Source organism: Pieris napi, chromosome 18 (assembly GCF_905475465.1).
Source record: "Pieris napi chromosome 18, ilPieNapi1.2, whole genome shotgun sequence".
Classification (NCBI taxonomy): domain Eukaryota; kingdom Metazoa; phylum Arthropoda; class Insecta; order Lepidoptera; family Pieridae; genus Pieris; species Pieris napi.
In genome coordinates, this window is record NC_062251.1 from 298,036 (window position 1) to 319,860 (window position 21,825).

At 35.7% G+C, this 21,825-nt stretch overlaps 1 protein-coding gene across 2 annotated transcripts; it reads left to right on the forward strand.

Annotated features, from left to right (window-relative positions):
• Positions 1-5,863: 5,863 nt before the first annotated feature.
• LOC125058549 (ovochymase-2-like) lies at positions 5,864-21,527 on the forward strand. Of its 2 annotated transcripts, XM_047662639.1 has the most exons (10): positions 5,865-5,956; positions 6,388-6,416; positions 8,233-8,306; positions 10,703-10,850; positions 11,371-11,439; positions 12,922-13,032; positions 14,914-15,095; positions 16,581-16,714; positions 19,502-19,621; positions 21,401-21,527. In XM_047662639.1, exons 2-10 carry the CDS (start codon positions 6,409-6,411, stop codon positions 21,524-21,526), a joined length of 972 nt encoding a protein of 323 aa, XP_047518595.1. In that variant the 5' UTR covers positions 5,865-5,956; positions 6,388-6,408; the 3' UTR covers position 21,527. The 2 variants fall into 2 exon arrangements, with proteins under 2 accessions (XP_047518596.1, XP_047518595.1); XM_047662640.1 differs by lacking the exon at positions 19,502-19,621 and having other exon boundaries at positions 5,864-5,956.
• The last annotated feature ends 298 nt before the right edge of the window (positions 21,528-21,825 follow it).

Genomic DNA, 21,825 nt, shown 5'->3' on the forward strand with positions numbered 1-21,825 from the left:
TTTTTTAGCAAATCGTCACATTTTTCGGTTACGCGCCATCTTTTTCTTGTCCGTACCACGGTTGATCCGAAGAGATTCGAAGCCATTAATAACAAAAATATATAATAACGATAACAATGATAGTAATAATTCTATTACAATTAATGACATTCTATAATAATCTTCGTAGTAATAAGGTAAAATGAAATATTTGTATTCATATGATAATGAAAGCCTTTTGTTAAACTTTATCTAATTTAACGAATTTCTGTAAAGTTGCATATAGTAGATCATTTTTCGAAAAATAAGATCATAAAGAAGTTTCACTTCTTACGTGTGTACACGTAGTACACGCACAATTTTTTTTTTATAAATTGTCTCTGCACACAGACTCATTTTAAATATAACATAAAGTGTCTAATAACACTATGTACAGTCTCTTAGGGACAATACTCGGTTCTTGTGTCGTATTTATTTCCACTTACCACTGTTTAGCACTTAAGACTAACGTGCACTAACACTAATTCACTTAATCACATGTTTTGTCCTTTTCAGTCTTCTCACTAGGCCCGTGGTGTCAACAATTTGAAGAGTAAACATTCACGAGTTGGTGGGCTCCAGAAATATTTTGATTATAAAATAATATAGTATAAGATCCCGATATACAACGACCTTCACCGAGATATTTATTTAATGAAACGTATTTTATATTAAATTTAATATGTCAATAAATATAATCCATATGGGTTGCCTAGCAAATTTCAGTCCAGAGTATGTTTAAGTAATATTTAAAAAAAAATATTTTTCGTACATATATGAACCTATACCTATTCGGGCATTGCGGATATTTGACATTAGGCGCTATATTTAAATTATAATCATAAGGGGCGATCCTATTACCTCCAATTGCACTTCAGCCTATGACTTTGTCTCTGTCAGAAGTTAAATTAACTATTTAAATCACATACACAAATTTCAAAATCTTCCGTCTATTATGTAAGCTGTTGTTTTGAATAAAACGCGTTAATATTTAAATAAAGGTGAAAATTGATGTTTAATAACTAATTTAATATAAGAGTATTTCCTCTAACTTAGATTTTGTTCCCTCTGGAATAGAAACTCTTGGGCCGTGGGGTCCAGTGCACGGCTAATTAAAGAGTAAAGTTGGCGCCTAGTAGATAGTACCGGTGACCCCAAAGCTGGTGCTTTCCTCGCTCAACGAATGAGTATCGCAATACAGCGAGGAAATGCTGCCAGCATTAAAGGTACACTGCCACAGGGACCAAACTTTTTAAATTTCTTTTAATAAATTTTTAATTATTACTATATAGGTTACGAATTGTATATTCTGTATATTTGATTGTTATGTTTAGGGGTTAATAAACGTTTCCTTTCTTTTTAATAATTACATTTGCATTTTAAAACGAATAAAAACTGCTTGCCTTATTAAAAAACACAATTAGAATCCCTGAGTTATATATGTATGTTTATGACAAATGAGCGTAATAAATATGCATACCTCGTATTCTTTACTTTATATATTTTTTGCTAAAAACATAAGATATATAAATGGCCATGACCTCCACTTGTAATGGCGGTACAAGTTGCGAAGACTAAACACTATAAGGAAGCTTTTAAATGTATTTACCGTCCGTATCTGTCTGTCTTTAAAGCCTTATCATCTATATCAATGTCAAGTCTGCGTTTATGCCACTAACCGCAATCCACGCTCTCATAATTAGGTCAAATTAACATAGTGTATGTGGAATAAAAACCGGCCAGCCTTGCGATTCTGTAACTCACTTTTGGAACCCACACAGCGGTTTTCGCATCGGAAGTCGCTCTTAAATCAGTCGTGAAGCAGTCATTTTATGATTTGGCATTCTGTTTAGGTGGAAGCTTGTAGTTTATTGTTTATCTGACTGACTGACTGAAAATGACTGATTTGAGAGCGACTTCCGATGCGAAAACCGCTGTGTGAGTTCAAAAGTGAGTTACAGAATCGCAAGGCTGGTTGTTATTCAAACAATTTTTATATGCTAAGCGTCATTTCATTTATTTACAAACTTTTAATTAGGTATTGAAGTGATTACTGTTGAATTAACAGTGATGACAAACAAAAAAGGTTAGCTCTTCACCGTGCTAACCACCTCAGAGTGCGTTGCCGGCTTATGAATTGATACGCTCTTTTTTTGAAGTAACCTAAGTCGAATTGCTTGGAAATACTTCAGTGGGCAGCTGGTTCCACATAGTGGTGGTGGTGCGCAGAAAACTGCCTTAAAAACGCTCAGGCGTGGAACGATGATGAAACTCAGCTGCAGGTATTAATCCGAACAACTCCTGTGAACACTCTCCATGGTACATGCGGTAGAAGATGCAGAGTGACCCCACATCTCTATCAGGGATCAAGCTCGGAGAGGGATTGGTTGTCGACGATTCGAACCGCCATTCGTTGAATACTTTCCGCACTTACTCTAATTGCGGTTCATCATTCTTAATAATCTGCCCTGCGATTCTGTAACTCACTTTTCGAACTCACACAGCGGTTTTCGCATCGGCGGTCGCTCTCAAATCAGTCGTGAAGCAGTCATTTTTTGTAGTTTATTGTTTATCAGAATGCCAAATCATAAAATGACTGCTTCACGACTGATTTGAGAGCGACCGCCGATGCGAAAACCGCTGTGTGAGTTCGAAAAGTGAGTTACAGAATCGCAAGGCAGTTGTCACTAGAAAGATTACTTTATATTCTTAAATTATCGAAAGATGCATTTAAGCATAGCTACATCAGGAATGTGTTTTACATAAAACGAAAGCGTTTTTGATAATTGAACAATAATGCAAACCGTTTCAACATGTTAATTGTTCTGTCCAAAGCCTTTGATCCAATCTCACATATACCTACTATTGAAAGCATTCAAAATAATGGTAAGAGAATTATTAAACAGGAGTATCAGAATTGACACTAGGGACTCTGGTTGGGATAACTTAAACTACGTCATTATTTATTTATTAAAAACATCATTATTGAGCAGTGTTGGCCTAGTAGATTAATCGACTCTCATCTCTTAGGTCGTAGGTTCGATCCCCGGCTGTGCACCAATGTACTTTCATTCTATGTGCGTATTTAACATTCGCTCGAACGGTAAAGAACAACATCGTGAGGAAAGCGGTCGACAGCGTGTGTCAGGCACAGGGGGCTGATACTTGCCTATTAGATTGAAAAATTATAATTTAATAACGGGTACATAAATATGACGCCCAGACCTAAAAAGGTTGTAGCGCCACAGATGTTTTTTTTTAATTTATCGGAATTGTTAAAACCTTAAGTAATGAAAACAGTTTGAGATGATGATAGATGGCTTTATTTCAACCAATCTTACGTTAACTTACATTACGTAAAAGGGGCCATCCATAAAGTACGTCACACGAATTTTAGGACTTTTGAACCCCTCCCCCCGTCCTTGTCACAGGTTGTCACATTTTTATAAACCCCCCCCCCCCCTCCTGATGTGGCGTCACACATTTTTTAAATTTATCTTTAAATCCTTACCATTCAAAATTCTCGTGAATTTGAGTGTCTCACTTGCATTACAACGCCGCTCAAGAAGTTAAATGACGTTCCATGAGAGATTATCGCATAGCGAGTATGCTAAATTATTAATAAATATAGATCAAGTTCGTAAATTTTTAATTCACATCCAAACTTTGCGTTTTAGTATTTTTAATTTTAACATGTGACGTCACAAAAGTATTGACCCCCCCCCCATGCCCCTTGTCACACGATGTCACACTTCGGTGATACCCTCCCTCCCCATTAACGTGTGACGTACTTTATGGATGGCCCCAAACTTACGGAATTAGTTGAACAATAGTTAAAGAATCTATGGGAACATTCGAACACGTGATCGAGACGGACACGTATCACGTATGTCAAAATCTAAAATGTTTTTTTTTTCACTGGTGGCAAACGATGTCTTTATCTGTGTTAAATGTTACAACAAAATACCTTGTGGCGTTAAAACTAAAAGAAAGAAAATTTAAAACTTTTATTCAAAATACACTTTGTAGACAAGCTTTTAACTAATTAGAGAATTATATTCAAGATAAAAATACTTGGAAACATGCTGGTCCTGCTTCATAGGACAATCTAGACAAAATCAACTGGGTGCTAGAGTCTGGCTAATGAAAGAAGATAATTGAATTATTTGAAAACTTTCGGATGGCAACACAGAATGTCATTGAATTTCTTAGGTTAGTATGATTTATTGTCTTGATACTTCACTATTCATGCAATTACTCATTTTTATTTCTATTATACATATATATTTTTCCGAATAGTTAACAGGTATAATAGCCTAAACTATATTTATTGATTTTTTTGGATTCTGATTTTGATTATTCCGAATAAAGTTGTATTTTATAATAAATATAGTTTTAGTTTTCCATGCAATGCTAGTCATTTTAAGTATCATTAGTAAAAGACTAAATACGTAAAGTATTTAATGTCATAGAAATACAGTTACTATCAATGTAAAAAATAGTAAAATAAAATCAAGTATCATTCATTAGCCAGATTCTAATCTAGTTATATGTTTGGTTTTTTTTAAGAAATCAACTTTGACGTAACTCTACGTGAGTTTGTCTGTTTGACTGTGTGTTCATCATTTTTTAACATTTAACATTTTTTATAAAGAATAATGTTAAATCTATAGTTGCAATAATTGTAAATATGTAAATTTAGAATCAATTTAACAACATTCCTGTTGACGCTCATAAGTGTACTTACCAATAAAGTTATTTTGAGTTTGAGTTAAACATACAAATTATAGAATTTTTTTAACACTAATAAATTTTAATTCGCAAATAGATTTGATTATAGATACAATTATAGTGGACCTCTTTAATTTCATCTCCAAGTTGAACATAAACATGCACACTACTGATAACCTATACCAATCAAAGTATATCTATCTTTCATTGTCTGTACGTGGAAGTGGAATAAAAATTGTTCGTGCTATATAATAATTGCTTTCGGCTTTTGAAGACCAGTATTATCATGGGAGTGACTCAACCCTGTGGTAAATAAAGTGTTAGGAATGAGTCTGTGCACCAATCGCAATTAATACTTCGGATATCGTGATGGGAATGTGATGGGGATGCGGTTTTTGAAGTTATACTTCTTTAGGCGCGTTATGAAAAATTGATGAGAGTGAAATGACGATGCGCGCACCGTGACACAAAATTAACAGAATGAAGTTGCCCACGGAAGATGCTACGTTGGACATAATTTAAAAACAACATTCGAATAATAATAGAATTTATGTCACACTTAATGTAAGGGAATAATAATAAATATTTATTTATTTAATTTTTCAAATGTAAACTGAACTTTGACTATAATGACTCCTTTTCCAGTAATTAATTATTTGCATGCAATCAAAAACTATTTTTAATAATGCCAAAGAAGTATAACTTCTTACGCGCGTACACACGCACCCTTTTTTTTAAAATAGATAGAAAGATTGAAGAGGAATGTTTATATGTATAATAACATCCAATAAATAGTGGAGAAATACTGTTATTTTTGAGGATTCTAATGAGATGTCGTAAATCAAAATAATGTACTAAGTATTGTACACATTAAAAAGGTCTACAGAAAACTCCGCGATGATATATTATCTCTTATGGATATCCCACAATAACATTTTTTGTCATTTACTTTTTACGACAAATAATGGCTAATTTCGAAGCGATTTTAACCAATACAGCATTAATCCTTATCCAATCAAATACCTTAAATACATCTGAAGCTCTCTAGCGAGGAAAATAACAATACTTAATAAAAAAGTGCTTTTCATCAGCATTGCACAGCATGTCACTGGAAACAGTTAATCAGACAAAGCCGGGGCAGATAGATAGTTGATTAATTTACTTAAAATCAGGTTTCCTCGCCAGTCGTTGTTCGGTGACCGCACGGGTGAGTTATTTCAATATTTTTCCTTGTTCAAAATGATAACATATCAATGTTTCTTGTAAACAAAAACGTTTAATTAGAATTTCAATAAAGATTATAAATATCTCGTAATTATTAAGTGAAATAGCTATTTTAACTTTTATTCTCTTAGTAACAACTTAATCAATAAGATATTGTTATTAATTTTGGTTATGTACCGATTTGTTGGAAAGGAGATATCAAAAGTACCAAAAAGAAACCAAAAATGTCGAGGGAACATTTAAATATCTGTTCGTAGCAAGTCGTTTATTTTAATTATTAAAAATAAGTCCATAATAGTTTGTTTTAAAGTCTTCTATGCCTACAAATCCAAATTTGTTTCGCTGAGAATCTAACATCGCATAATCCAATACATATGTATACAACAATCCTTTTTATATTTTAAATCTTTTCAGACAAACAAAAAGCAGGACAATATGATTAGGTAAGTTAAAAGTTATCATTTTAAAATTGTTAATCACATATTTGGCACACGAATAAACTTTTTACCATAAACCTGTTCCTGTGATGGTTCATCTACACGAATATTATAAAAACGAAAGATCTGTATGTATATTATTGAAGACGCTTTAAAACAGGACAGCCCTGCGATTCTGTAACTCACTTTTCGAGCTCACACAGCGGTTTTCGCATCGGCGGTCGCTCTCAAAGCAGTCGTGAAGCAGTCATTTTATGATTTGGCATTCTGAAAAGGTGGGAGCTTGTAGTTTATTGTTTATTAGAATGCCAAATCATAAAATGACTGCTTCACGACTGATTTCAGAGCAACCGCCGATGCGAAAACCGCTGTGTGAGTTCGAAAAGTAAGTTACAGAATCGCAGCGCATTTCTTAATTAATCATAATCACAGAGGTCGGATCAAAATCACGCAAAGGCAACGCGCGGTAAATGTTATAAATACAAAAACAATCGTAAGGAGTTATGTAACCTAATATTAGTTAAGCTACATATATATCTCTGTAAATAAGTAGAAGCGTAAACAAAATGTAAACAATCGTCGCACACTTGAAGCAAATATGAGCCCTTTAGTTTTTACCACTCATCAATTGTATTTTAACATTAGTCGATAATGTCCAATAACATAAGTGTCACTTAGATTTACGAAGTCAAGGAGTTTATCTAGATCCAATATTTTTACTGATGAAACGCAATAATAAGAATATTTTACCGTCACGAAGATGTGCAGCGTTTTTGTAGCAAGAAAAGGGAGAGAGCGATTGAGAGAGAGTGAGAAAGGCGAATTACCTTATAGAAATTATATTTAAAAAAATTAAAATATCGTTAAGAGAATTTATAAAATATTAGTATTTTATATTTAATGCAAAATGATTTATTGAAATCTCAAATGACGAATTGTAAATTAAAATGCCACGTGTTTATTATAGAAGAAAAAAATGTGTGCGTGTACTAGGTGTACACACGTAAGAAGTGAAACTTCTTTATGACCTTATTTTTCGAAAAATGATCTACTATATGCTATAGTACATATAGATATAGTTTAAAAAAAGTCTTTTATTATCATAGACATGAATACAAATACAATTATTTCATTTTACCTTATTACTACTAAGATTATTACTGAATTTCATAAATTGTAATAGAATTATTACTATCATTGTTATCGTTATTATATATTTTTGTTATTAATGGCTTCGAATCTCTTCGGATCAACCGTGGTAGGGACAAGAAAAAGATGGCGCGTAACCGAAAAACGTGACGATTTGCTACAAAATTTCTCCCAAACGTCGATAAAAAATTCATTCTAACGCCGATAAAGAAGTTTGACTTCAAAAAGCAACATGGCGCGTAACCGAAAAACGTGACGATTTGCTACAAAATTTCTCCCATACGTCGATAAAGAACTTTCATTCCAACGCCGATGAAGAAGTTTGACTTCAAAAAGCAACATGGCGCGTAACCGAAAAATGTGACGCGTAACGAAAAAATGTTACACAATTTTTTTTTCAAACCCCGATAAAGAAGTTTCACTTCAATAAATTTAAGAAAAAAATTATAATTTGTATTAATTTTCGATACTTTTAATATTTTAATGACAGTTAAATTCCTAACATATCTTCCTTTTTCCCTCCCTCTAAGTCTCGGAAATGTAAAGTTTTAGATTTGTATGAATATGAACAAGACTTAATAATTCATTTGCCAAAGAAGTTTCACTTCTGACATGTGTACTTTGTACGCACGCGCTTTTATTCTTATGTTTTAAATTCCTTTGTATGTTTCAGATATATGTTTCTTCTCGCTATCGCTTGGTCTGCAAATGCACAAAGTTTGGACAGCGTGTTTTTGTCTTCAAATAGTAAGTGCATGTATTATTAAAGGAATGGAACGGGATTTCTTACCGTGAATCATTTCTTTTATAAATACCCTTAATTGTTGCATAATAGTCGCATTAATACCTGCAGCTGTGTTTCATTATTGTCGCGGCAGAACACGAGATTTTACCCGTATTACGACGAACGTCGTTTCACAACTGAGCGTTATTAAGGCACTTTTTCTCTTGTAATCAGCTGCCCACTGAAGCATTCCCGAACCAATTCGACTTAGAGTCCATCACGAAAAGAGCGTACCAATTCTTTAACAGAAATGCACTCGCGAGGCTTTGAGTGTCTTTGGGTCTCATCACGCGTGTTGTTCCTACGAGAATGTAAGTGCGTGCTCCTATTTCACCATGCCTCCTGCTGATAGAGGACAAATCTTTGTTTTTAATTAATTTTATTGTTATTAATTAGCAAAGAAGTCACGTGGAACATGGTGTAATGGTTGCAGCTCCTTACAAACGTTGTGTAAAACAAAAAACTTGGCGATTAAAAAGAATGGCGGAGAGTTTATTGCCAGTTCTTCTCTTCCGTTCTACGGCCTTGATTTGAGAACTGGCAGTAAATGTGAAATTAGAAGCATTTATTGATATTCCTTTTTTGACGTTCATAAGTGTACATTGTGTTACTTAGGGTCGATTCGACCAAACTTCAATTTATACACGAGTAACTATACCACGAATAACCTATTCCATGATTTTAATCTCGAGTAAATCCATAGTCGTTTGTCCACGTAATCGATAGTATAATTGCGCTAGGAATAACAATACGCGAATAGCAAAGAGAATGGTGAACGAAAATAAAACTCGGCAAATAAATGTTGTTCTACAACGGGACTGTGTAAGAGCATACATCATGCCAACTCGATTTTGCCGTATTATTGTGTGAAAAAGTAGCTTTTAACAGGTGTCAAACGCCAACAAAAAGTTTTTATTTGTTGTTTGTTTGAGGCTTTCGTCTAAAAAGGAACTTCTGTTGAGCCTAGTTGAATTTCATTATAATATTATAGAAAATAAAAAATCTACAAATAAATAAATAAATAATAAATTGTTTAAACGTTTCATTATACAATGCCAGACTATTAATTTAGTACATTGGGTTGACTTGAAATTAAAACACAGAATACATATTTGTGAAATGACAGAAATCAGCTGATTGGACTGACTGACGCCATTAAATTATTCTAGGAATAGCTGTTATTCCGTGCGAAACGGCGGTATAGTAATAATCCCCGAATAGGCCCACTATTCTTAGAATTTGTAGATGGTAAAACGTAAAATTGATTTACTCTCGATTAACTGACGATTTATTCTAAGATTAAGATTTACTCTTGTTTGGTCGAATCGACCCTTATATGAATAAATGGTTTTGCCTTTTGACTTATTTTTGACATCAGCCCTGCGATTCTGTAACTCACTTTTCGAACTCACACAGCGGTTTTCGCGTCGGCGGTCGCTCGCAAATCAATCGTTAAGCAGTCATTTTATGATTTGGCATTCTGTTTAGGTGGGAGCTTGTAGCTTATTGTTTATTTGTAGGTTCCTGCCCGTTTGTTATGTAAAAAAAGCACTAAAATGAAAACTGATCATTAATATTGTGAAAAAAAGGAATCTTTTCTCCACCCTCCGCCATTTTAGTGTATTTTATTATAAAAATACAAAAAGATGAGTAATATAAAGTAATTGGTAGATTGTAGGCACACATTTAGAGTCTAGTATGACAAAAACTATAATTTAAATCGTAAATTATATTTTATTTCTTGCAACCTTACCAGGAATCAATATCGATATTCATGGTCTAATGGCCTTGAGGGCCTGATAATATTGACTGACTAGTTTTTAATCGCAACAAAAGAGCGTACCAAGTCTTTCAAGGCCGGAAATGCAAGAATTGTTATGCTTGTATCTGTATTGTATCGACAGATGGCTATTACAATCCGTCGATTGAGTATTGGCACACTTGTTACAACATTTGGATTAAAATTACTAACTTATATGGTCAAAAATGGATTGAGATACGTTATTGGGTTAGGGTGTAACACGACTTTGTTTTATATAGTTCCGCGAAACAGTGTATTGTACGTCTCATTTCACGCGAACTTCAGGCATCCGTTTGTTTTTTTAAGTCATGAAGTTTGCAAGCCTGCACGTTCTTAAGTGATACCGCCGCCCATGGACACATTGCCAGACGGCTCGCAAGTGCGTTGCCAGCCTTTTAAGATTTGGTTCGCTCCTTTCTTGAAGGATCCTAAGTCGAATTGGTTCGGAAATACTTCAGTGAGCAGCTGGTTCCACATAGTGGTTGTGCGCGGCAAACAGCTACCTTAGAAAACGCTCAGTTGTTTAAAAAGTCATTGAAATGAATTTTCTATTTACAGACAATAAAAAATCGATTGAGAACCTGAAATGTTCGAAAATAGAGCCATCGGGTGGGGGGGGTGTATGGCAAGGGTGTTACAACTGCTTCACCTGCGACCATCCAAGGATCCGACAGCACTACAAAGCTAAATCGATTACGCGCCGATTGTAAGTATTTATTACCACTTCTTTTACCTCGCTTTTATTTAAATACTAGCTGGCCTGGCGAACATCGTACCGCCTAACAGTCGATTCTTTATTTTTTTAAATACTTAGTCTGCTATTCGGAACACCGGTCTAGCTAGTAAGATAAAAAAAAGAAAGTTGATAAGACCACAAATACATTATGTCAAAAAATAAAAATTTACCTTCCCAGGACCCCTCCACTAATATTTAAACTTTATGATATGGTATTCAAGTTCAAATTGACTTTTAAGTATTATTACGAATATGAATATAGAAAAGTGTTGTTTTTAGACTGTTTCACTCAATTTTTTTTAATTTTTCTCTCCGTAAGAACCATCCTCGTACTTCAAGGAATATTATAAAAAAGAATTAGACAAATCGGTCAAGCCGTTTTCATGTTATGTTGTGACAACGGAAAACGGGTTTCATTTTTATATATATAGATGTTGCATGAACCGTTTCTAAGTTATAAATGTTACGTCAAATAAATAAACTTTTACAGAATTGTGGACGACAACTGCGCACCGCTTGAAGTGTGTTGTGTTCAACAAAGTGAAGTTACTAGCATAAGGTTTGTATGAATAACCATCTCAATATTATTTCAGTATTATTATTATTTTCTTATGCAGCCAAGTCCACATTTCAAGGATCGTCATGCTCGCTTAAATGTCATTGCTTGTGGCGGCGTCCATGCGTCGGGTTGTCTCTCTCCCTAAAATATGGCGAGGGGGCCGATGGCTGGCCATGCGTCATACTCGTGAACGGGTGCTACTTGTGGTGACTGGTCGTACTTGAATTCGTGTATGCGGTGATGTTAATTATTTCGACTATGTGTTTGCGTGTTGTTCCCACGAGAATGTAAGTGCGTGCTCCTATTTCACCATGCCTCCTGCTGATAGGGGACAAGTCTTTGTTTTTATTTATGTTATTATTATTAATTACTAAAAATGTCATGTGGAACATGGTGTAATGGTTGCAGGTCCTTACAAACGTTGTGTAAAAATAAACATGGCGATTAAAAAGAGTGGCGGAGAGTTTATTGCCAGTTCTTCTCTTCCGTACGCCCTTGATTTGAGAACTGGCAGTAAATGTAAAATTAGAAGCATTAATATTTATTTCTTTAATGACGAATCACAAGTGTACATTGTGTTACCTACGTGAATAAATGATTTTTGAATTTTGAATTTTTGAATACAAAATCTGCTTGTTGTTCGGTCTAATAACTGCTGCTGAGTTTCATTATCGGACGTCAAGGCAAAATACCACCCGTATCACCTCGACGTCTGTCGTTCCACAACTGTGCGTTACTTAAGGCCCACCACCACTTTGTGGAACCAGCTGCCCACAGAAGTATTTCCGAACCAATTCGACTTAGGGTCCTTCAAGAGAAGAGCGTACCAATTCTTAAAAGGCCGGCAACGCACTCGCGAGCCTTCTGGCATTGAGAGTGTCCATGTGCGGCGGTATGACTTACCATCAGATGAGCCTCCTGCCCGTTTGCCCCTGTTCTATAAAAAAAAGACAGGAACGCTAACAAAAGGGTGCCAAGTTCTTGGTTCACTCGGGGTGTTAGTCAAAATTGGACTCGACGCGGTGAATCTTTGTGACTGACACGGCAACCGTTTAATATAAAGATTACAAAATGAGGGTTGGATAAAGAGAAGGAGGTCCCAAAAGAAATACGTATTAATGCTTCTAATTTTACATTTACTGCCAGTTCTCAAATCAAGGGCGTAGAACGGAAGAGAAGAACTGGCAATAAACTCTCCGCCACTCTTTTTAATCGCCATGTTTTTTTTTTACACAACGTTTGTAAGGAGCTGCAACCATCACACCACACATAAATTAAAAACAAAGACTTGCCCCTATCAGCAGGAGGCATGGTGAAATAGGAGCAGCGTGCGACTCTAATCCCTGAAATCGTAGGTTCGATCCCCGGCTATGCACTTGAACTTTATTTCTATCATTAATATTCGCTCTTAAGAAGGAAAACATCATCTTGGTTTGGTAACGGAGAACCCGCGTTGGAGTAAATCACGTGATTATTTTACAGGAGTCAAGAGAACTGTGGGATGAGCAACCCTGAAGGTGAACCGAGACGCGTCAGATCAACATTGAGAAGTGTACTTCCCGGACAGTACCCTTGGAGGGCCTGGGTTTATGCGTATGTTTTACCTAGATTAACAGCAATAAAAAAAAAACAAAAATGTGCGTGTACTAGTGTACACACGTTAGAAGTGAAACTTCTTTATGACCTTATTTTTCGAAATTTATCTATATGCAACTTTATTTAGTTAAATAAAGTTAAATTAGATAAAGTTTAACAAAAGGCTTTTAATATCACAAACTTGAATACAAATAATACAATTATTTCATTTTACCTTATTACCACTAAGATTATTACAGAATTTCATAAATTGTAATAGAATTTTTAGTATAATTGTTATCGTTATTATACATTTTTGTTATTAATGGTTTAGAATCTCTTTGAATCAACCCTGGTAGGGACAAGAAAAAGACGCGCGTAACGGTCAAATGTGACGTAACCGAAACATGTGACGCGTAACAAAAAATTTTACACAAAAAATTTTTCCAACCCCGATAAAGAAGTTTCACTTCAATAACGTCATAACGAGGGTGTGGAGATGTGTCTCTGCATCTTTTACCACGAGTGTTCGGAAGTGATTTCGGATTGATACCTGCAGCTGAATTTCATCAGACATTGAGGAAGAATACGAAATACTACCCGTATCACCTCGATGTCCACAACAGTGTTTCTTAAGGCAGTTTTTGCCATACACAACTATGTGGAACCAGCTGCATACAGAAGTATTCTGGAACCAATTCGACTTCGAGTTATTCAGAGTGTACCAATTCTTATAAGGTGATTGTGAGCCCTATGGCATTGAGACAGAACCAGTACATCAGATGAGCCTCCTGCCCGTTTGCCCACTGTTATAAAAATAAAATGTTAACACACGAATTGAGTAAGGGCCAGCGGTGAATCCCAAAAAAAAAACAAAATGCGTTTAAATTACTATAATTAATCACTAGTACAATAATTAAGACTTAATAATAAACTATTTAATCGGCCCGATATTATATTAGGTGCACGAAAAATCTAATATATAAAAATCTCGTGTCATAGTTTTCGTTGCCATACTCCTCCGAAACGGCTTGGCCGATTTTGATGAAGTTTTTTGTGCTTATCCGGTACCTATGAGAATCGGCCAACATCTATTTTTCATCCCCCTAAATGTTAGGGGTAGTCCACCCCTAATTTTTTTTTTAATTTTTAGATAAATTATTTATTTTTTTATGATACAGCATCAAAAAATACATACAACCCCTAATTTTCACTCCTCTACGATCAACCCCTATTTTTTATTATAAATGATATACATGGCAAAACGACGTTTGCCCGGTCAGCTAGTAATCTATATTATGAACTTAACTAGTTGAGAAATGACCGGTCCGATGTGAGGTATCCGATTAAAAGCTTCTGATCTCTATAGTCCATTTCCTTTTATAACGGTGTAGCGTAAGGGGGCATCCATAAATTACGTGAGGTGGTTAAGGGGGGGAGGAGGTCGAGTCAAATCTCATTTAATCTTACGTTGGAGAGAGGGGGGGTCTCGGCAAATATCATGCAATTTTTTTTCTGATTGAAAAAAAAAATTAGGAAAACGGTTGACTATAAAGGCCATCTTTGCAACTTCCCGCTAACTCCATACCTAAACGCTCAACATTTCACTTATTTTGTTTTAGTCGTAAATAAAATCACGTAGCAATTTTTTTCTTTTTACAATAACAATCCAACGCGTTTACGTAAGAAACCCACATTTTGAAAAATCTCACGTGAGATTGGGGGTTGGGGGAGGGGGTTGAATAAAATCTCACGACATCTCACCAGGAGGGAGGTACAGAAAATTAAAAAAAACACCTCACGTAATTTATGGACGCCCCCTAAGAGGAATACTGGTATTGGGTATGCGGGGCAAAGGGAGTGCAATGGATATGTAACACACGTAATGTCTGTTTTCAGCGGGGACCAAAAACGGTGCCCCGTGTCATACATAAACTTCTACCCGGACGTGCTCGTCACGACGGCAACTTGTTTAAAACACGTTACGAATAATGAAGATGATTTGAGCGTACGATTCGAGCGGGATCCCACCAAAGTGGCGAACATTGCCAGTGTTGTAATACATCCTGATTATAATTATGGTGAGTATCACTTTTTTTTTTTTTAAAGACAATTCACACCAATTGACCTAGTCCCATGCTAAGCTGGTGAAGCTTGTGTTATGGGTACTAGGCAACGGATATACATACATATTATAGATAGATATACATATTTAAACACCCAAGACCTGAGCACAACACCAAATGCTCATCACATCGATGTTCGTCTCAGCCGGGGATCGAACCCGGGACCCATGGATTCGCAGTCAGGGGTACTAACCACTAGACCAATGAGTCGTCATAGTAGAGAACGTGGCCCTAATGTCTGAAGTGTCTGTCAATTCCTAAAAGTGTCTTACAGGTTGCAGAAAATAAATACTTCATTTATGGGCCTAAGTATACGCTGCTATAACATGATTCCTAGTGAAATATTAGAACGTATGTCAGTCTGAAAAGGTGGGGGGTTGTAGTTTATTGTTTATTAGAATGCCAAATCATAAAATGACTGCTTCACGACTGATTTGAGAGCGACCGCCGATGCGAAAACCGCTGTGTGAGTTCGGAAAGTGAGTTACAGAATCGCAGGGCAGAAATAAAATTACTAGCGATCCGCACCGGCTTCTCACGGGTGCAATGCTGCCTTGCGATTCTGTAACTCACTTTTCGAACTCACACAGCCCTCCTTGGTCCCTCCTTGTAGTTTATTGTTTATCAGAATGCCAAATCATAAAATGACTGCTTTACGACTGATTTGAGTGCGACCGCCGCTGTGATAACCGCTGTGTGAGTTCGAAAAGTGAGTTACAGAATCGCAAGGCTGATACTAAATTCAAAGTGCTATAGGGAGAACCGCAGCCTCCGATGCGCTATGTATAGGCACGCTCACGCCGCAAACGCTACGCAATTTTTAAATCTGTAATATCTTCGAAAATATTCATTTAAATTTTAAATCATATGCTGTAAAGGGCCATATAGATCTATATTAAATCAACTATTTTTTTAAGGTATTTGATTGGATAAGGATTAATGCTGTATTGGTTAAAATCGCTTCGAAAATAAGCCATTATTTGTCGTAAAAAGTAAATGACAAAAAATGTTTTTTGTGGGATATCCATAAGAGATAGATATATACCATCGCGGAGTCTTCTGTAGACGTTTTCAATGTGTACAATATTTAGTACATTATTTTGATAAATCTCGTAGGGTTCAGCCTGCGTTTGCAATGTAAGCGGAAAAATGTAATTATTTACGACATTACATTAGAAACCTTAAAAATAACAGTAGTTCTCCACTATTTAATGGATGTTATTATACATATGAATTTTTTGATAATAAATAAATAATAAATAAAAATAATATTCTGATAAAGAGGGAGCTTTTAGTTTATTGTTTATCAGAATGCCAAATCATAAAATGACTGCTTCACGACTGATTTGAGCGCGACCGCCGCTGTGAAAACCGCTGTGTGAGTTCGAAAAGTGAGTTACAGAATCGCAAGGCTGTTCTTATACGATTTATTTATTTCAGATGATACAAATCAGTATGACATCGCACTACTGAAGCTGGACACAGTAGTGAATACTTCTCGCCCTGTGTGTATACCGGAAAGAGAGCCGGAAGTAGGCACGACTTGTGTCGCTGTGTCGGAGGATGATATAACCGTAAGTTAGTTTACGCCCGAACCCAATAACCTCAACCTAACCCAATACTCAATCCATAATCCACCATCTGAGATAGTAATCTTAATCCAAATGTTGTAACAAGTGTGCCAATAACCGATCGAAGGATTGTAATAGCCATCTGTCGAGTTTTTTAAATAATTGAAAAAGCTGTTTGTTATTTAAAGATAGACACGAACCAGTGCCGGATAAAGCAAGCGCGGGGCCTGTAGCAAATTCTGCCTAGGGGCCCTTGGTTAGGCTTTAGGATTTAAATAGTTCGCCTATTTCCTCGAAATACTTATAATCGATATTATATTAAAATCGATTTGAAAAGTACAATCTCGGCTACGTAAACTCGCAAAATAAATGTATACCTATATAAAAATAATAATCTCAAGGGTACAAATAACATTCTAGTCTAAATATGTATATCGATTATAATTAAAATTTGAAAATTAACGTTAAAAAGATAAATACGTACTTATTTTTACGATTATACTTGACAAAGTCAAGTTTATTTTTATGTGGAAGTGAAGCATAGACTAAGCGCTTCGCGTTAAAGGTATGCAAGATATTTTACGCTACTATCTAAATTCATACTTTTTTATTACGGTCAGACAGGCGTTGGAGCGCGGGGCCCCTAAGTTAGCGGGGCCCGTAGCATTTGCTACTCTTGCTATATGGCTAATCCGGCACTGGCCCGAACCCAATAACCTTACTCAATCCATAATCCACCATCTGAGATAGTAATCTTAATCCAAATGTTGTAACAAGTGTGCCAATAACCGATCGAAGGATTGTAATAGCCATCTGTCGAGTTTTTTAAATAATTGAAAAAGCTGTTTGTTATTTAAAGATAGAAATGTATATTTTAATGTTATTTGTACGGTTTTATTTACTTTATTTGGTTTACATTGATTATCAAATATGAGTGAATATTCAGTAAAATGGAACGACAGAGCATTTTATCCGTCACAAATGGATTGTCTTCGTAAGGTTTGGTTATTGGGATGCAGATAGGAGATCGATCGACTGTCACGGTCTATAGTCGAATTTTTAATTAGACGATATCAACTGACGTTTACGGTGTTGTCAGTTTTTAATGAAATAAAAATAGTGTTGTGACAAAGTAAAAACCCCTGAATTAATGATCGGTGATGGCACTAGTCGCCGCGCCGCGCTTTGTAAAAAGACGTCAAAAAACTGATTGTAGTTACATAGTACTAGTACCTAACTTATATCAGAGCACTTTTATACAATTTTGAAATAGAAATAATATTATTTTATTGTTTGAAATGATTGACTATTCACACTCATTGTTCATTCATCTGATTGAACATGAACTGAACGCATCACTATTACTTTAAATATGGCAACATTATTTTACAAAGTGACATTAGCTACTGTCAGTTGGCTTCGTCTAATTAAAAATACGACTATAAGTCTCAGACTGTTTTCAATCTGAGATTGTGAATTAATTATTGGGTTCGGGCGTAAGACACATCATCACATTGACGGAGGTACTGGAGTCAGACCTTCTGGATCTAGTTTTCTTGCTATTTATTAGTTGGCTTTGCATTACCATTTTCCTAAATTAATTTTATTATATACATTGTTTTGTAACCTCAAAATTGTCAAATTTCATTTAAACAATTTAGACGATAAACTATATATATTGTTGATAATTTTTAAAGTATTATTTCTCAAGATATAATATGTTTGCCTTCGTCGTGCGATACTCATCCCTAAGACCGTGTGTTTGCGCATCAATGTGTACATTTATCGCTGGGTTGTATAGAGAAGAAAACCATCGTGAGGAAACCGACTTGCTAGCCATAGACCCGATAGCGTTGGCCAGAGAAGGATGATCCGCCTCCTTGCTTAGGGCCCGTTCAAGTATTACGTAAGCACTAAGGGGGGGTTTTTGATTTTCTTTTATGGAAATTACGTCAACAGTAATTATATAATTCTTTACACATTGTCTATGGTTGAAAACGAAATGCATTTTCGAGGATTCCTACAAAAAATTAATACGTTTATGTACTATTATTTTTGAGAGCTTTTCTTACTTTTGCTGACAAGAGGAGGGGGTATATAAATTGCAGTAAATCTGCTTACGTAACAATTGAACGGACCCTTATTAAAAAAAAAATGTGTGCGTGTACTAGGTGTACACACGTAAGAAGTGAAACTTCTTTATGACCTTATTTTTCGAAAAATGATCTACTATATGCAACTTTACAGAAATTGGTTAAATAAAGTTAAATTAGATAAAGTTTAACAAAAGGCTTTTATTATCATAGACATGAATACAAATACAATTATTTCATTTTAACTTATTACTGTACTACTATGTAGTACAAGGATTATTACAGAATTTCATTAATTGTAATAGAATTATTAGTATTACTATCATTGTTATCGTTATTATATATTTTTGTTACTAATGGCTTCGAATCTCTTTGGATCAACCGTGGTAGGGACAATAAAAAGATGGCGCGTAACCGAAAAATGTGACAAATGTGTGTAATTTTTTTTCCAACGCCGATAAAGAAGTTTGACTTCAAAAAGCAATATGGCGCGTAACCTGCTACAAAATTTCTCCCATACGTGGATAAAGAAGTTTCACTTCAAAAGATGGCGCGTAACGGAAAAATGTGACGCGTAACGAAAAAATGTTACACTAAATTTTTTTCCAACCCCGATAAAGAAGTTTCACTTCAAATATCACGAAGAAGATTCAGAAATTTGAGGCCCACACCTAAAGCGCTATTGCATTTTCCCCAGATAACAGCTGTTATACCACCACAAAACCAGTGTAACAATACAGATGGAACCCTGTGTGCATTGGTGCCACGCTTTGATTTTATTCCTGAATCAGCCAGTGGACTATTCTGTGTCGATCAGGTAATACACGTTTGTTTGGCTCACTCTGTGATGCCAACTCCCTCAAATGTTTCTAGGAGAAACATAAGATATAATACAGGTTGTCTCAAAGGAAAGTTCATATTTATTTGATCGAATAAAAGTAAGTCGTGTATCCAAAAAGAGTTTTTATTCATTATTAAATGACATATTTTGGGAAATTCGGAAATCGAGTTCGCGCACTCATTTAATCGAACAATAAAATTACTTATGACGGCTCGGCTCGGCAGGTGAACTCAGTGATGGCTGCCATTGCGTGACGGATACTTTATTTCAATTGCGCCAAAGAAGAGACTTATTGGCGTAGACTGCGTGGAGGCCAATTTATGTCACCTCTCCTGGAGATCAATTTGCCTGAGAAAATTTCACGAACTAGTGGCAGAGACGTATTGGATGTGTGTGACGTTGTTCCGTCCTGCTGGTACCATGTTCTTTGGTTATAGCCAGGAAAGTTTTGAAGTTCAGGCACCAAGAAATCGTCTAACATTTTCACATAACGCTCTGAAACTAAATGTAAACTTTCTTTTGAGACAGCTGTTATAACAAGATAAATAGTCGTCCAACTCGTCCATAAATAATCATGAGGATATTTCCGGAGACTTCTATTTTACTTGGAGATGCTTTGACAATTGACATCGCGATTCAAGTCATGGTACTGATTGTAGCCATAGATTGTAGATTTTTTTATAGAACAGGGGGAAAACGGGCAGGAGGCTCATCTGATGTTAAGTGATACAGCCTATGGACACTGACATTGGCAGAAGGCTCGCAGATGCGTTGCCGGCCTTTTAAGAATTGGTACCATATCTATATCCGTTATAAATTTGAATATGTCAGACTCGCTAAGCAAAAACATACTTTTCGGGCCGGCGGCTTAAATTGGCACTACCGTCGCCATTTTGGTGCGTACAATAAATAATTTTACCATCTGTATCAAATAAAATGTATTTATTTTTATTCCTTTCATTATTAATTACAATGGCAAACTTATAATTATCGAACGGTTCTGATTGGTAGATGTCTTAAAAGATATTTGAAAAGGTGGGAGCTTGTAGTTTATTGTTTATCAGAATGCCAAATCATAAAATGACTGCTTCACGACTGATTTGAGAGCGACCGCCGATGCGAAAACCGCTGTGTGAGTTCGAAAAGTGAGTTACAGAATCGCAGGGCAGGTAGCAAAACCTATCATATCAGTTGTTCCTAAGATTGTCGCAATTATTTAAGCCTAGAACTGTATTTTCTAGTATTCATTGTTTTATTAAGACATTTCAATACATTATAAAGTTATTTTTTTATTTTATGGCTCTGGCACGGTTTGTGCATTTAGCCAGCGTCAAGTATAAGATTTTTTATAATTCGCACTTGTAATTTGCCATCCTCGGCCTAGAACGTATTGCTACGTTCTAAACCTTCACAGTCTCCTTTCTTAGGTAGCATACTCACTGCTTGCCTTAGAAATTCGACCGTGCCCTCCATGTACGGTTTAGGCACTCGACCGGTACCGCACAACCCTCCCAAAGGCCGAGAACAAATTTAAATTAAAACTTCCCCCCCCCTAGGTACCCCTCACCTAGCTGCCACTTAATAAGACCGCTAGGCTATGAGGCACTTAATTATTAAGTTATTGACATCAAATTATTCCCCTTATAATGGTTAATTTTTATTTACTGGCAACACTAATATCCATGACAGCCACGCTCTTACCGGCCAAGAAAAGTGTGTGGCACTGTAGTAATATAATTTTTAATTTATTTACAGAGTCAGCAACGCGAGAAATATTTCCTACACGGAATAATGTTGAGTTTTTCTGAGAATCTTATAAGATATACCCGGATAAGTGACTACGAGAAGTGGATCTCTGATGAAATAAAATCTATGGCTTGAATGTGAAGTTTTATTTAAAACATTTCAATAAGGGGGCGTCCATAAATTACGTGAGCGGTTTTTTTTAATTTTCTGTGACTCCCTCCCCTCTGGTGAGATGTCGTGAGATTTTATTCAACCCCCTCCCCCATCCCCCAATCTAACGTGAGATTTTTCAAAATGTGGGTTTCTTACGTAAACGCGTTGAAAAAAAAAAAAAAATTGCTTCGTGCTTTTATTTACGACTAAAACAAAATAAGTGAAATGTTGATCGTTAGGTATGGAGTTAGCGGGAAGTTGCAGAGATGGCCTTTAGGGTC

Coding starts and splice junctions, on each gene's coding strand:
- LOC125058549 (XM_047662639.1), top strand. Junction 10,851..11,370: donor AAATCGATTACGCGCCGATT/GTAAGTATTTAT, acceptor AAACTTTTACAG/AATTGTGGACGACAACTGCG. Junction 16,715..19,501: donor TGTCGGAGGATGATATAACC/GTAAGTTAGTTT, acceptor CATTTTCCCCAG/ATAACAGCTGTTATACCACC.